The sequence below is a fragment of the Cinclus cinclus genome, chromosome 21 (genome assembly GCF_963662255.1).
Source record: "Cinclus cinclus chromosome 21, bCinCin1.1, whole genome shotgun sequence".
Taxonomy (NCBI): Eukaryota; Metazoa; Chordata; class Aves; order Passeriformes; family Cinclidae; genus Cinclus; species Cinclus cinclus.
Window position 1 is genome coordinate 543,638 of NC_085066.1, and position 14,905 is coordinate 558,542.

The 14,905-nt window shown below is 41.2% G+C and overlaps 1 protein-coding gene across 1 annotated transcript in view; it reads left to right on the forward strand.

Annotated features, from left to right (window-relative positions):
- The window catches only part of HECW2 (HECT, C2 and WW domain containing E3 ubiquitin protein ligase 2), a 92,378-nt gene that overhangs the window by 17,909 nt on the left and 59,564 nt on the right, over positions 1-14,905 (forward strand). The window contains exon 2 of the mRNA XM_062506594.1: positions 8,391-8,498. Coding sequence (XP_062362578.1) covers positions 8,391-8,498 — 108 coding nt within the window. The remainder of the gene's footprint in view (positions 1-8,390; positions 8,499-14,905) is intronic.

Here is a 14,905-nt window from a genome sequence, read left to right on the forward strand (position 1 = left end):
AAAAAGAAATGATGCTACAGGAGAGACAGGCTTCTCTTTTCCTTAGTATATTGCTTGTATCTTTGCTGTCTTTGTATCCTCTCATCTTTATAATGCACTAGCCTGCTGAGTTGTGATAGTACCTTAGAATATTGGTATAGTCTAGCTTTGGTAGCCATTAGTGGCTTAAATCTGAATTTCCAAACTGTTCATTGCCTGGTGGCCACTGCTTTTGGCAGTCTCCATCTTCTGCAGACATCACTTACCTTAAACCATCAGCAGCTGAGATGATTATCAGTTGACAGGAGAGGTGGTGCAGCTTTTGCCTCAGCTATGTGCTGCTTCTTTCAGGAAGAGGTTGAAGCACCCCCCATGCTGTATTTCCCCCCACATAACAGCTAGCTTAAGAATTAAGAATGGTAAAATTACTATTCTTAATAGTAAGAATTATATGGTAGGTGACTTATTAGCATTTTGCAAGGATGTTGGGAGTCTTCTGCAATATTATTCAGTACCTAGTAGTCTTGATGTCTAAGGGTGTGCAGTGCTATCTGTCAGAGTTTATTCAGTGTCATTCTCTAGCTTAATTTTTGGTGTAACGTTTATGCCTTTCTCGTAGTAGCCAGTCTGTAGTAGTGCAGTGCAGGAACAGCCAAGCATTGTCTGTGTGCTGTGCAGGATGTGCTTTCCAGGTGAGCCAGGTCAGCTGGCAGGTGGCTCATGATGCACAAGGCACTTGTGCCGTGGGGCGGGCGCATGTGTGAAACCTGAACTGAAGATGGGAATGAAGTGCACATCGTTTATGAAGGAGGATTAATAAGATTTTCAGGAAAGAGGTTAAGCTTGAGGTAATTTCCTTCCTCTTGTTATGCTTTTGAGTTTCTGCCAGGAAGATGGGTGAAAGGACTTATTTTTGTATTTCAGTGCTTTGAATTTCAGCGATGCCTTTACTTTGAATACAGAGAACTGGAATTCCACTTTATTCCTGCCATTGTACTGTCATATGTCTGAAAAAATGACTTGTATTTTTTTTTCCCTGTGTCTTTGTGTCTTGCACTCCATGCTGAAATTCAGTGTTGCCCAGCACCCTCTGGCAGTGCACAACTGCTTTCAGGAAGAGCTACAAGAGCAGCTTCTCTCCTGTGTGAGGCTGTAAGAGCATCTCTTGTACCCTTTTCTGCCTCTTTTCTGCTCTCGCTTTCCTCAGTTGAAGTCTTGTGCCTTGTGTTTCCGTTACTTTCCAAGTTTTTCCAAGTTGTCCTGAAGAGTTAAAAGAACTGTGATAGTAGGATCTTGTAGCTGCTTAGGGAGCTTTAAAGACTGTCCAAGAATTTTGTTCTCAACTTTTTTTTGGGGTTGCTCTCTTGGTATTCAACGGAGAAGTGTTTCCAGCCATTTAGTATGCTGCAGTGTGTTAGATTTCTCTTATTCTCAGCATTCTAGTTCTCATGTTCTTTCACCTTCTGTCCTTTGAAGATACAATTCCAAGAGGTGCTCATGCAAGCACAAAACAATATATTAGCTTTCATCTCTTTGTTAGCAAAAAAATCCATCTTAATTTCTTTGACTGGAAGCATTTTTGAAAAAGCTGAGTAAGAACAGATTCCTCTGTAAGAGGTGGAAGGGGTTTTTTTACACCTGAGTATTAGTAGGAAAACCAAGATTTGCTTTAAGAGCCTGAACCTACAGCTCCACAAGTGTGCATGAAATGTGTGCTGTGAAAGATCTCAGACTGTGGATCAGATTGCAGATTCCTTTAGGAACCCTTTTTGTTCTTGAGGTGCTAGGACTGCTTTGGCACGGTTTGGGTCCTTGCCACAGGCTGAAGGAGTTTTAGGTCAGCTACAGTTGTAGTTCCACCAGGAGGCTATTGGGGAATCTGGGGGAATAGGGGCTTGTCCGAGCTTGTCCCTGAGGTGACATTTACCACCCTGAAAGAGGAGAGGTGGTAATGGAAGCTCAGTGTCATGTCACCTGCTTGTCCTCCTGCCCAGGAGTGCCCTGTACAGAGTTATCCTGGATTTAAGGCAGGTCCATCCCAGCCAGACGTCATGGAGCAGTCCCGTCTTCCCTGAAATAACTGGATTTGTGGGGGAGTCATGTGGGAGAGCAAAATACTGTGTAAACAAAAGGCAGCACTTCCAGTGAGCTCCTGCTGTGCTCGTTGCTGTGGCTGCCTTGCCGTCATTTCTAGGATTTAAGGATCCTCCTGTTTACATCAGCCTGCCCGTGCTGCGGGACCGTGGCCATGCTGAGGAATCCTCCCATGGACAAGGCAAGGAAGGAAGTGGAGGGAGGATGGGGCTTCGGCATCCTGTACCCTTCGGAGGGGAGTGGCTGCAAATAGCAGAGCTTGAAGGACGTAATACCTTATGTGTTTTAGCACAGGCTGCTTGAACCAGAGAAGCCCTTGAATAAAGAAGAGGCAGATGATGGTGTGTAACTGCTCGAAACTGCTGTGGAGTTTGAGAACATCCTTCTGAGCGCCTTTCCTTCAAATGACAGGAGGAAGGGAGAGGACGGACGGACGTGCCTCGTGGAGCTGAGATTATGCAACAGTGCTAGCACAGAGCTAGAGCCTCCAAACTTGAGCTGCACGGGCTCAGTCCAAAAGGCAACTTCTGTAGAAAACACTGGTTGTGATTGGGAACGAGGATGCTGGTTTTAATAGCAATCCTGTAAGACGTTGCTGGTTTTTATTCTTCAGTTTGTTAATTGGGCTGTGATGGAGGAATGCAGTTTAGGATCCACAGGCATCCTTTGGAATGGCCAGGTAAGGCTGGAAGGTTCAGATAAGTGTTGATCTCTAATTTCAGCAATGGTGCTATCTTTCATGAGAAGTACTTTGGTTCCACCAGATAACCTGTGTGTTCACAGGCTGAGATGGGAGTTCTGAAACAGAGAAAGAAGCTCTGGCTTAGTGGGTTAATATTTGTTTATATGGTACTAACTGATACCTAGTGTATTTTAAATGGATTGACGTAATGTGATTTATTGTAGTAATTGCTTGCTGTAGAAACCCTTGAACCTGTTAATTTACTTATTGACTTTCTAGAAGAGGAATGAGGCCTCAGGTGATAAAATTTATCTTCTCCTTAGAATGTGTCCTGATACAGTTTCCAGTTTCTTTAAAGCACGTTTTGGGTATAAGGAAGAAATATATTTAGTTCATTAGATCAGTAAACACTATGCTACTTCTCTATTGGTGTCCCATGGATTTTTATTTCTGGTATTTCTAGAATTAAAATTATTAGCGGTTAAGGAAGTGAAAATATTGCACAGAAGTTAGTGCTGCAGACTTTCCCAGTCATTTACCCAAAATCCACTGTAGGTGTTCTTTGGAGTGTGCTTGGTAGTCTTACGTTTTGGTGACAGTCTGTTTTACTGCTTGGAAGTCTGTGCTCAAACTGAAAAGCAGAGTGCAGTTGCTGGCACTGAGTGTGAGGTCTTTGGAAGTAATGCAGTAAAATGCATGTAAATTAGTTTTTTGTTTTACATTGGAAATGCCATCCTAGAGATCTCCTGATGGTTGGCTCAAAATCAAGTTCGGAAATATTCTCAAATGCAGATTAACCACAAACCTGTCACTTTTAAAGACTAAGTGAAATGATGGAGTAAAACAGGTAGGGGAGAAACATTATTGGTAGGATGTTTACGAGAGGAACTGATGGCAGATCTACAGATCTCAGCCTCTGACAAAACTAGGTGCAGCCTTGCTATTCTCTAACCTTCCAGCACTGTTGATCCTCACTGTAAGAGAACACCTGCCAAGAGAAATAAATTACAGTGATGCTTTAAAAGCTTAGTACCAATATTCCTGTTAATAACTGAATGCATTGCACATGCCATCTTCAGTGCCGAAAATTTATTGACATTAACCTAATATGTGAAAGAAATCACCATTCTACAATATGAACTTAATTTAAAATTTTAAATTGAAACCAAAGAATACAAACACTTCAAAAGATTTTTGCATAAAGCATCTTCCATAAAGGGGTGAAAAATAGGAGATTGGGATGTAAATCCCAAAGGAGGATAAGAAAATTATGCAGGGATACAATTGGTGTTACCAACGTGATTGATCTTTTTTGAGCTAAGCTGCATGGATTTTTCAAGAGCTGTGAGTTAGCGTAGCCATATATGGTAGTGAAAGATGAAAATGGTTAAGTTATAGATAATTAAAGCTGACAGCCAGAATCTATTAGCCTCACCTTTGCTCTGGTATGAACATCTTTATAAATGTGTTTAAGAGATCAGAATGCAAAAGTTTGAACCTCTTAGATTGCTATAGCGACCTTTGCTTTTTGCACAAGAAAAAAAATTAAATCAGTCATGTTTCCACACCCGGAATTTGTGACTTCTGTAGTGTTTTGGTATTGTGAAGTATAGAAGTAATTTGTGTTGATGGAAGTGACCGTTTTATCACAAAACCTAACACGAGTGACAACAGCAACTGTGACCAGAGGAGTCACAGTGGTGGTTTGCCTATGACTGGTCTGTGCACCTAAGGCTTGTTTCAGATCATTAATCGCTAGCAGTTCCTCTTTTTCTGTCTTGTGAAAGACTGTATCTTATTTATTTATTTATTTGTTGCTTTAATCTCTGCAAGATGACTCTGTGACCTGATGGATTTCAGGTAGTTTATCCTTTTTTCCTAAGACACAAAGAGCAAAATGTGAACTCCTCAGAAGCCTCCTGGCCCCTGATGTCAGATACTGGCTTAGCATGGCTTCCAACAGTCCATAACATCCTTGTGCAGAACTGGGAGTAGCAGATGATAAAACATGATTGTGCAGCCAGATAGGCTGGAGAAATGGGCAAACAGGAGTAACCCCTGACATTGGGACAGGCTGGGGGTCAGCTGTCTGCAAATCAGCTTTGTAGAAGATGACCTGGAGGTCTTGGAGGACAAGTTGAGGAAGAGCCAACAGTGTGTCAGTGCAACTTTTCTTAATGCCAGGTTTGGCTGATTGTTAGTCATTGAATAAAGGAAACATTGTTTTTCAAAATGTTTTTGCTTTGCAGTGATTTCAAGGAGCATTACTCAGAGTAAAGTTCCACACAGTGATACATTTATTATTGCCCGCTTTTTGTTGTTAATAACATTATCTCAGATATTCTGATTTGTACAGGGGTTGCAGCTCTATGAAGATCTGTTCTTTAGTATTTTATGTCTAAGAATTACTGAAGGTAGAGAGAAACTGTGCATCTTGCATTGTTTTATTTCTTTCAGAAGTGTAGCCCCACCGGAAAAGATAGTGATGCAGTAAGACAGTATTTTGTTGCATATTTTATGTTCTGGGAAGGGATATTTATATCTACTCTTTGGCCCAGATTCTGGAACAGCCGCCAGTTTCACAAACAGCAACAATTTATGCTAAAAGGAGACTAGAACTGCTTAGAATCGAAGTTCCCTATGGAATATATATACGGAGAGAGAGAGAGTGTGTGTGTGCATGTATGTTTGGGGGATGAGAAATGAGGGACTGAATTGTGATGTTGCTCTTTGTGCTCCTAAAAACTGACTTTTTTTGGTCAATAATTTATCATTATTGTGTACTTCACTGCTTTCATGCCATGCAGTTTTTTTTCCTGTTCAATGTTTCTTTTTAAAATCCATGAACTGATGTTTGAAGTTATTTTTCCATATGCATTAGTAATGTTATTTCTCTCCTATGTGAATAACATCATAAAAGTAGAAAAAAACCCATCTGTTTCAGAAGTATGTCAAAGCTGACCAAAAAAAATTCTGTAATTTGAATAGATTGCTGACAGGCAGTGGTCTGTTAGCATTTTCCATCCCTTTGTCTCCACCACCTTCTGTTGCAGTGGCAGCATGCCTATGGGCAGAGTATCAATGATTTAGTCTTCATTGCTGCAAAGGAGTCCGTTCCTTCATGAAAGGGCTGAAAATCCAGGCACTTCCGTAAATGTGGGATTTTATTAAATAAAGTGAAAGAAGGTGTTCTGCATTCTTGTAACTACCAGCTCAGAATTTTAGACTCAGTTCATGGAGGATGTTTTCTGAAGCTCACTAATATCACTGTAAAAATTGCCATTGACTTTGGTGTGTGACTGATTTAAAAAACAAAGAACGGTTGTTTGTGCCTTATTGTTGGAAATCTCACCAATAAAGGCATATTTCATTGCTTCAGGCTTTGTTCATTTGTTGAACAAGATAAGAATAAAATACCTCATGGTTATGGTCATAATACACTAAGTATCCATCCTTCTGCTTAGAATCATGAGCAGACTCTTCTCCGATTGATGAAATACAGAAATTCAGAGCTAGAGCATGTTTGGTGAGCTGTTTACTGTCAGGAATACATCTTCATTTACCTAGATGAAATAAGAATGCTGAACAGTGTAAAACTCTGTGTTTCAGATAACTGGAATTTTTAAAGGATCTGCTCACTTTTGGTAGTGATATTTTGGATATTTAAGTTTGTATGGTGGACCAGACAGTCACTAATGTAGTGTTGCTGGGAGTTAAGCTGGATCTCATGGCTTCCCAGTGTTCTCTCCAGAAGAAAACAGGGGGCCTTGGGATAGGAAGGCACAATAAAAAAGTAAATAAATTCCTCAACAGTGTATTATTTTAGTTAGTGTGTCATTGCAAACCACATAGAGATTTTTTATAAGTCCTGGGATGTGGGATGATTTACAGGCTGTACATTCAGTGTTCCTCTTTATACGGTTTCGAAAAAAAACTCCAACAAAACTTGGGTGAGATACAGCTTTGTTTACTCTGAAAGCTTTTTACTGTAATGAAGAATAGATGCATGAAGCTTAAGATTTTACTGCCTGGGTGCCCGACTTTCTGGTGCATGCAGTTTGTGTCCTATCATGTTGATTCTGCATGAGAAGTTAAGCCTGTGGGCATGACAAGTGTTAGGAGTACCCTCCTGTCCCTTCTCCTTGTCTTTGAGATCATTATGAAACTCTCCTGAACTTGTCATGATATTGAGGTGTTGAGACCTCCCTCAGCTTTCTAAAAATTCTCAAAATCACCCATAGCTGGAGGCATAACAATATCAGTAGCTTTGCCATGGCCCCTTCTTGATTCTCCAGAGTTTTTCTAAGTTTTGGACAGTGTTGTAGTTCTCCTGCACAACCACAGAAGTGCAGTGTGTGTCTGGTAATGCTCTGTGTGTCAGTTTGGTGGGCTGAGATGTACAGACTGCTCTAATCATAGTTCATGGGGGGTTACACTTAGATGAGCCGTCAGGATGAAAAGGAGAAAGAGGAGCTTTAGTGCAAGTTCATATTTTTAAGATAAAGGTAAGAAAGCTGCGCTGTTTATTATTCTTTCATAAATAGTATATGGATATCTAAAATGTAGGTGGCAGTTCTGTAATCTTAGGTGGGAGTTCCTACCAAAGTGCAAAGGAGTGTCCTTGAATGGATATGAGCTTCACAACAAAGCCACAGTAGACTCGGTTCTTAGTGAAGTCTTTTTAAATTTGTAGAATGCACTCAGGTGTATATAATTAAAGAGGATTTTTTTAAAAGTAAGATTATAGACTATGTAGTACCACTAGAAAGAATTAGTATGTTGTATTTGACATCTTAGGTGTAGTTCTTGTCTAATCTAGTTAAGAAACAGCTGCTGAAATGCACTGGTAAAATGTCACAATGCGTACTTCCAAGGAACTTCCTGTACAAAAGAGTTAAGTTGGATTTGTATCAGCTTTGTCCTTGTCATCAGAACTAACCTTAGTGCCCTTTCTAACAGCTTCTTGCCCTGGTTTTCTTTCACTCAGGTGGTGTTCTGGGTGTCTGAATACAAGCTGGAAAATAAAAAGGCCCTAAGACCTGCGTTAGGAAAAAAAAAATCTTAATTTGAGAAGGGATAGTACTGACATTGCTAAGCTGCTCTGCAGATTCTGTTTGCTTTGAATGTTTTCTCTGAATGTATTTTGCTGAATCCCTCCTTTCTAGCTCTGGCTTACTGACAGTTCTCCACTTTGGGCCTCTAACTGGATACCCCTAGTTGCAATTCTGTGTTTCCTGGCTAGGGAATGAATGCTAGATTTTCACATCATGGAGCAGGACCAGTGTATAACACGGTGTGGTAACTCTGTGATGCAGTTTCAATCAGCTGTACACTCCCAATAGCCTCTCTATTGGACTAGGGAAGTTTTGGAATTTAATACTGTACTTTGGCAGGTCACCTCTTACAGAAAGCCATATATTTACTTTGGCTGTGTGTCTGTCTGCTCACTCTGCATAAATTGATCTCTCAAGTGTACAAGAGAAGCTATTTATCTTTTGCCAGTTAATTCCATTTCTTTATTTTTTTAATTTAATACAAGTAATTTTTTGTATCTGGGCCTCTTGAAACAGAAAGCCAAGAAAACTTCTATTGTAAATACTACTTGCTGAAATTATTTTTTGTCTCCCTCCTTCAGATGAGAACTCTCCAGCCAATTTTTGGGATTCCAAGAATCGGGGAGTGACTGGCACGCAAAAAGGACAAATTGTATGGCGAATTGAACCTGGCCCCTACTTCATGGAATGTGAGTACCTGTTTATGCAATACATATTACAAGGCAGGTCAGCAGGATGGCATTTGATATCCATTTCATCAGTCCCTCTGATAAAGCAAACAAATTGACTGTATTGCTTTTAAAGGGAAACATTTTTCAGTGCGGGACATAATAAAAACAGAGCTGAGCTTAGATGTACATTTGTATTCTAGTGATGTTCTTGGACAGCACATTTCACTTCAAGGGAGGAAGGAGTTGCCTTGTGTGGTGTGATGTAGTATATGCATGTTGAAAGATGAAGTCCCTTCCCACAGAAATTCCAAATTTCAGCTGGACAGATATTAATGATAGGTGTGTGGGAAGGAAAAGGTATTAAGTTAACAGCACTTGCTGATGTTTATTGGTGGGAAGGTTGGATTTGTCTCTAGGAAGTGCCAATGTCCTGTTTGGTTGCATCAGAATTTCTCAGCTCAGGATTTGATGTGCTGGAAAATCTGCTGGACAGTTTGGAAATACTGAGAGTCTCTGTATGACTGAAATAAAAAGCCTTCATTTGAGCTGTGTAAGGACTATTGGTAGTCAAGCTTCAAATTGAAGAGCTACACCACTCCCTCAGACAACCAGGATTTATAGGAATCTGAGCTACTCTGCTGTGGGCTGGGTTTTTCCTTTGTTGTTTTTCTCGTGTTTTTTTTTTTTGTTGTTTGTTTGTTTGTTTTTTTTTTTTTTTTGCTTTTTGATGAAACTATGCTATCCTACCATATGAAGCATATGATCCCTAAAGAAACTGAGGTTCTAATCATAGGATATTGTATCAGAGTTTGCTGGAAGCTCTGATGTGCCAAGCATCAAAGTGGCAATCAGTCCCAGAAGAGCTCTGCGTTGCTCTACCACCTGTTTAGCCTCACAGTAATGAATCCTCTTTCATAAGTTAAAAAAAAATAAAAATACTCCCACTCTTTACTTCTCTGCTGTGAAGCACTGCAGTGCTGCTTACTGTAGATCTTGGCAGAAATTTTTATTCTAATTAACTGATAGAACAGTAATACATGTATTTCAAGAGGTGTTGCATACCCTGTACTGAAAATAAATATTAAAGCTTCCTATTTAAGAACTCATCATTGAATCTTGCCAAGTTACCCTATGTGTTACACAACACACTTCTCAAAAAAAAAGAGCCCAAATGAGATAAAATTAAATTCCATTTCAGGAGTTCGTTACATTACAATGATTGAACTGAAGACAAGAAAATAAAGATAAAAAACATCCCTGGTGCCAAAGACACTGGTATATTAAAGCAGATTAAAATGTCTGTTCATTGCCTCATCTTTCTTTTACATGATCTCCATCAGTATTGTTGCTGACGTGGGCAGTGTGACTTCAGGGATGTTTGAACCTTTTAGCTGTTTATGTGTTGTTCCACAGTGTATTGAGATGAGGCTCTTGAATAGTACTTCCAGTTCAGGTGAGTAATCTAAACTAATGCTTCAAGAACTACTAGTTTGGACTTAAAATCAGCTGCAGCTGACTTAGCACTTTGCAAGTAACTGCACATCACAGTCAGCTGAAAGGAAGTGCAGGATGTGTGTTCTTCTGTCAGGGTGAGCTTCACTAATAAACAGCTCTGCTGCCATACAGTGAATGAGAGACAAGCAATTGTGCTGCAGCTGAGAACTGTAAAAATGAATGTTTATGAACATATGTTGCTATAGCACATAGTATGGTAGATAAATACGTCACCAGTGACACTTGTGTTTTGAGTGAGAGGCCAAAAACTGCGCTGAAGCACTACTGAATTTCTGATTCCACTTTTCGAATGAGAGGTCTCCACAGATCTGTGTCCATCTTTGCTCAGCAAGGCTTTTCCTTTTAACTTACAGGTGGTGAAACAACTACAAGCAGCTGCTCTTTTCTTTTACTTTTCAATTCCTCAGCTCCCTAAATCCCAGCAGGGACAAAGGCAGCAGGTACAGCCGTATCAGTGCGGTGCAGCAGCAGGCTGGCTGTGGGAAGAGCGGTGCTGTTGGGGCTCTTACACACCCTGCAGACAGGTCACTGCCCAGCCTGTGGCAGCCACAGATCCACACTCAGCTCCCCTGTTAACCTCCTCCTTCTCTTGTGCTGCAGATACGATTTGTCTCTCAGTGTAGCACTGCACGTGATGCCGCTGTCATAGCAAGAGGGAGAGACAAATGAAGAGTCTGACATTATCAGTAAACATGTGCCAGATTATCAAATTTAAGATATTTTAGATGCTTTAATCCACCATTGTTTTCCAAATTTGGGAAAGAGCTCTCCAGTTGTGGGTTTCTTATGTTTAGAAATACCTTTGCCGAGAGGCAGAGTATATGAGATACAGGTCATGGTACATGGGGTTTATCATATTTACTCCTCACAGTAATGGCATTCAGCAGACCATTAGCAATGTCCTTGAATTTTTGAAGCAGCAGATCCATAAGGGGGACTAGCATGAACAAAATGTGTAAATGGATCAACCTAAACTCAGTTGGAGACGAGCCACAGCATGGGAATACTTGTTGCATCCAGTCTGCTCTCAACTGGGACCAGCACAGCTTCTTGAAAGCTTTCAGGGACAAAGATTTTGTGGATGCCGTAGGTAACTTGTTGTAGTGCTGCAGTATTGTTCTAGCTAAAAAAGATTTCTGTGACATTCAAAATGAATGTCTATTGCTTACATTTGAGGCCATCTCTCCTTTTAAAATCTCTGATAGAACTGGAAAGAGTAGAGATAGTAACATTTTTCTTGCCTTAACCTCCTCTTCACCAGACTAAACAGGGCCAGATCCTTTAGCCTCTTCTCTTATATCACATTTTATCCATCCCAACCAGCTTTGTAGCCCTCTGTTCTTCACTCTCCATTTTCTCCATGCTCTTGCGCCTAGGGACCCAAAACTAGACACAGTATTCCTTACCAGTACCAGGTAGAGGGGGATAGTACTTAACTGCCACCTATATACTGTGAAACCTACATGTTTGCAGGTTCCCTGCTCTGCCTGTACTCAAGGAGGAGAAGGGAATGTTTTCTGCAAGCCCAAGAAGCATTGGGCCTGCCCTGGCAATGAGAGCTGATGACACTCATTAAAAGAGTTATGCCAAGCAACTACAATAATCCTTTAGGAATTACACTCAAATCTGGCCTAAAGTTGTCATGTCTTTTTGGGAAGAAAAGGAATATAAGTTACTAATGTTGGCTAATGAGTTGTGCTCAGTCTGCATGCACTTAACACCAAAAACTCTGGATGTGGACTTTCTCTGATAGTGTCAAAGCCTAGGGACATTATGTATCTGTTCACCAGTAACATCTCTGGAGGGCAAAGTGCAGAAAATTATAGCATTCCTAATGAGCCATATGCAAACAAATCTCATACAGAAGGAGTACTTCCATTTTAATTGCATTAATGTTAATCAGTGGGAATCAGCTGGGTTAGGCCTTGGACTCCTTCTGCAAAAAGATTTTTATCTTTTAAGGAAAACATTATGTGCCTTGATTTGGGAAGCTGTTTTTCTATAAGCATAATTGTAAATTTATTTATAGTTTCACTAAGTTCTCTCAAACTTATGCATATGTTTAAAGGTAGGCTTGGATAAACATTTTTCTGAATTTCCCATTACTGTGTGTCTGCAGTCTTGTAATTCAGTGTTAAGATCACTTAATTTATTCCTCTTAAAACTCCCTTCCTAGGGATTCAATATCTCCTATTATTCCAAGAAGGTAACATGTAAAGGCATAGTTTGCCATCGACACCATTCAGATCAAGCAACCTATGGAAAGAAGGGAGGGGAGAGTCTCCTCTTCATACTAAAAACAGATGCTAATTCTCCTCAAAGCGTCCAAAATTAGCAAAAGAAGGGTGATCAAAGAAAACTCTATTTGCCTTGGACAAAAATCAGCACAAAAATTCTGTAGGCTCTGCACTGGAAGGGAGAATCAAAGGAATCAACAGTGAAATAAAGAGAAATGAACTTAATGTATTCCAGAAAAACAAGCAGCCTTTGAGGGGAGTGGCTGAAGAAGGGGAGGGAGGAAATATTATGCAGAGGAGAAAGAAAATATTTGCAAAATGCCAAGTCCAGCTCACTGTCACAAACAGCCAGTGCCCTTAAGATGATGTGAGTGGCTCTGAACTGCAGAGCCAGCCAGTACAGAGGCAGGTGTTCCTCTTGCTTTTCCCTGGGGAAGGAGCAAAAGTGCCTTGTAGGCATGAAAGGGAACTCAGTCATTTTAGACATCCAAGAAGGTGAGTTTGAGGATCAATATGCCTGATATGCTGTTTCCTCACATAGCAGAGGTGGCTTTCAAACATCCTGCTCTGAGGCTTTGCTAAAATGTGAGTGAAGGAAAACAATGACTCACCACATGGCTGCATCAGGTTTTTTTTTGCTGTGTAAACTACAGAAGGATTGCTAGATCCAGCTCTATGATTTTCATCCTCCTGTAAAAGGGAACAGGTTCAAGGAGTATTATTCTAAACAGGTGGCAGTAGTGGGAAAGTGCAACACAGCTTAATGCTTTTACATTTGGTGTGATCATCTGGTATTTAGCATGGCGTCAGGCTGTTCAGGTCCCTAAGTACATCAGGGCCTTTACTCTCTGGTGCAAGAGAGGTTTCAGTTGCCCCAGAAATTATTTCATATGGCATTTCTCTGGGTACAGTAGTCTGTGAGCTTGAGATGGAAAGGGTTCCCTTTGGGGCATTGTGCTGGAAACAGAGTGGATGGTGATGGTATTCCATATGGAGAACAGAGGTAACAGAAGAATGGAGTGAAATGATCTGTAGGAAGGCTGGTGATAGAAAAAATACGTGAGAAGAAACCTGAGTTTTATTTGGGACTAGTTGGTAACAGCTGCTGCTCATTCATAATCTGCAGCTTCCAAGTCAGGTTTCTGCAGTACAGGGAAGGACAGGTCATGATGGAGATGCCATGGCAGGGAGATTCAGCATGGGACAGTCATTGCCATGTAGCAGGTAACTGGTGCTTAAACACTTCCATATGCAGCATGCCCAGCAGTTAGAAGCTGTACATATTCTGGTAGATAAAATGGGAGTGCTCACAGTTCAGCACTATGGCTGGTCATGTGCTCACTCTTGATTCTCTACCATGGTCCTGCCTGATTTGTTAGTCTGGGCTTAGGCTGAGAGCCTGCTTTGAGACTGTATTGGCCTTGTATTTATAAGTTACAGTCTCGGTCCCATGAGCTGAAGTACACTGTCCACAAGAAGCATCTTCACCTACTTTACCTGTTTTTTGTTGTTATTTATACTGTTTGATGTCACACTCATTACTGTCAGTAAAATAGAAATACATTGATTTGCATGTATTGTCTTTACCAGTGCTATGGCTTTATGTCATGAGCAATAATCCATAGTGGCAGCTGTTGAGATTCATCCAGAGACTGCCAGTCTTGTCACATCAATCATTTCCAAATCCCCCCTGGGATGTTTGTGGTTAAATTACTTCTGGTGCCACACTGTGATGCTTGGATGCAGTGACTGCACAGATGCAGTGAACAAAAAACTCGTTTGTGGCATAGAATCACAGAACAGTTGGAGTTGGAAGGGACTTTTAAAGGTCTCTAGTCCAAACCCCCTGCAATGAGCAGGGACATCTTCGATGGGTCAGGTTGCTTAGAGCCCTGTCCAGCCTGATCCTGAGTGCTTCCAGGGACTGGGCACCTACCACCTCTCCAGGCAACCTGTGCCAGCATTTCGCCACCCTCACTGTATAAAGTTTCATCCTTATATCTGATCTGAATCTACCCTATTTTAGTTTAAAACTATGACCCACTGTCCCTGGTTAAAAAATGGTCCCCATCTTTTTGATAAGCTCCCTTCAAGTACTGAAAGGCTGCAGTGAGTTCTCCTCGGAGCTTTTCTTCTCCAGGCTGGGCAAACTCAGCTCTCTCAGCCTGTGTTCATAGGAGAGATTCTCCATTTCTTGAATCTCCTGGTGGCCTCTTCTGGACTCACTCCACCAGGTCCCTGTCCCTCCTGTGCTGGGGCCCCCAGAGCTGGATGCAGTGTTCCAGGTGGATCTCAGAGCAGAGGGGCAGAATCCCCTGCCTTGCCCTGCTGCCCACGGGGCTTTGGATGCAGCCCAGGACACGTTTGGCTTTCTGGGCTGTGAATGCCTATTGCTGGGTCATGTCCAGCCTCTCCTCCACCAGCTGCCCCAAGTCCTTTTCAGCAGGGCAGCCCGTGATCTGTTCATCCCCCACGAGTAAAAGCATGAGTAGATTATGAGATATATTCAGAAAACATGGTAATGTATGTGTTTGTGTTGCACTACTGTCATGTTAAAAGTGAGGTTTTGTGTGCAGTTCTTGGTATTGAGTCCCTATTTCCATGAAATTATAACTTGTGCAGAAATAGCATATTAGGACTGAAATTGCCTTACTGTGTAGCTAGCAAACCAGA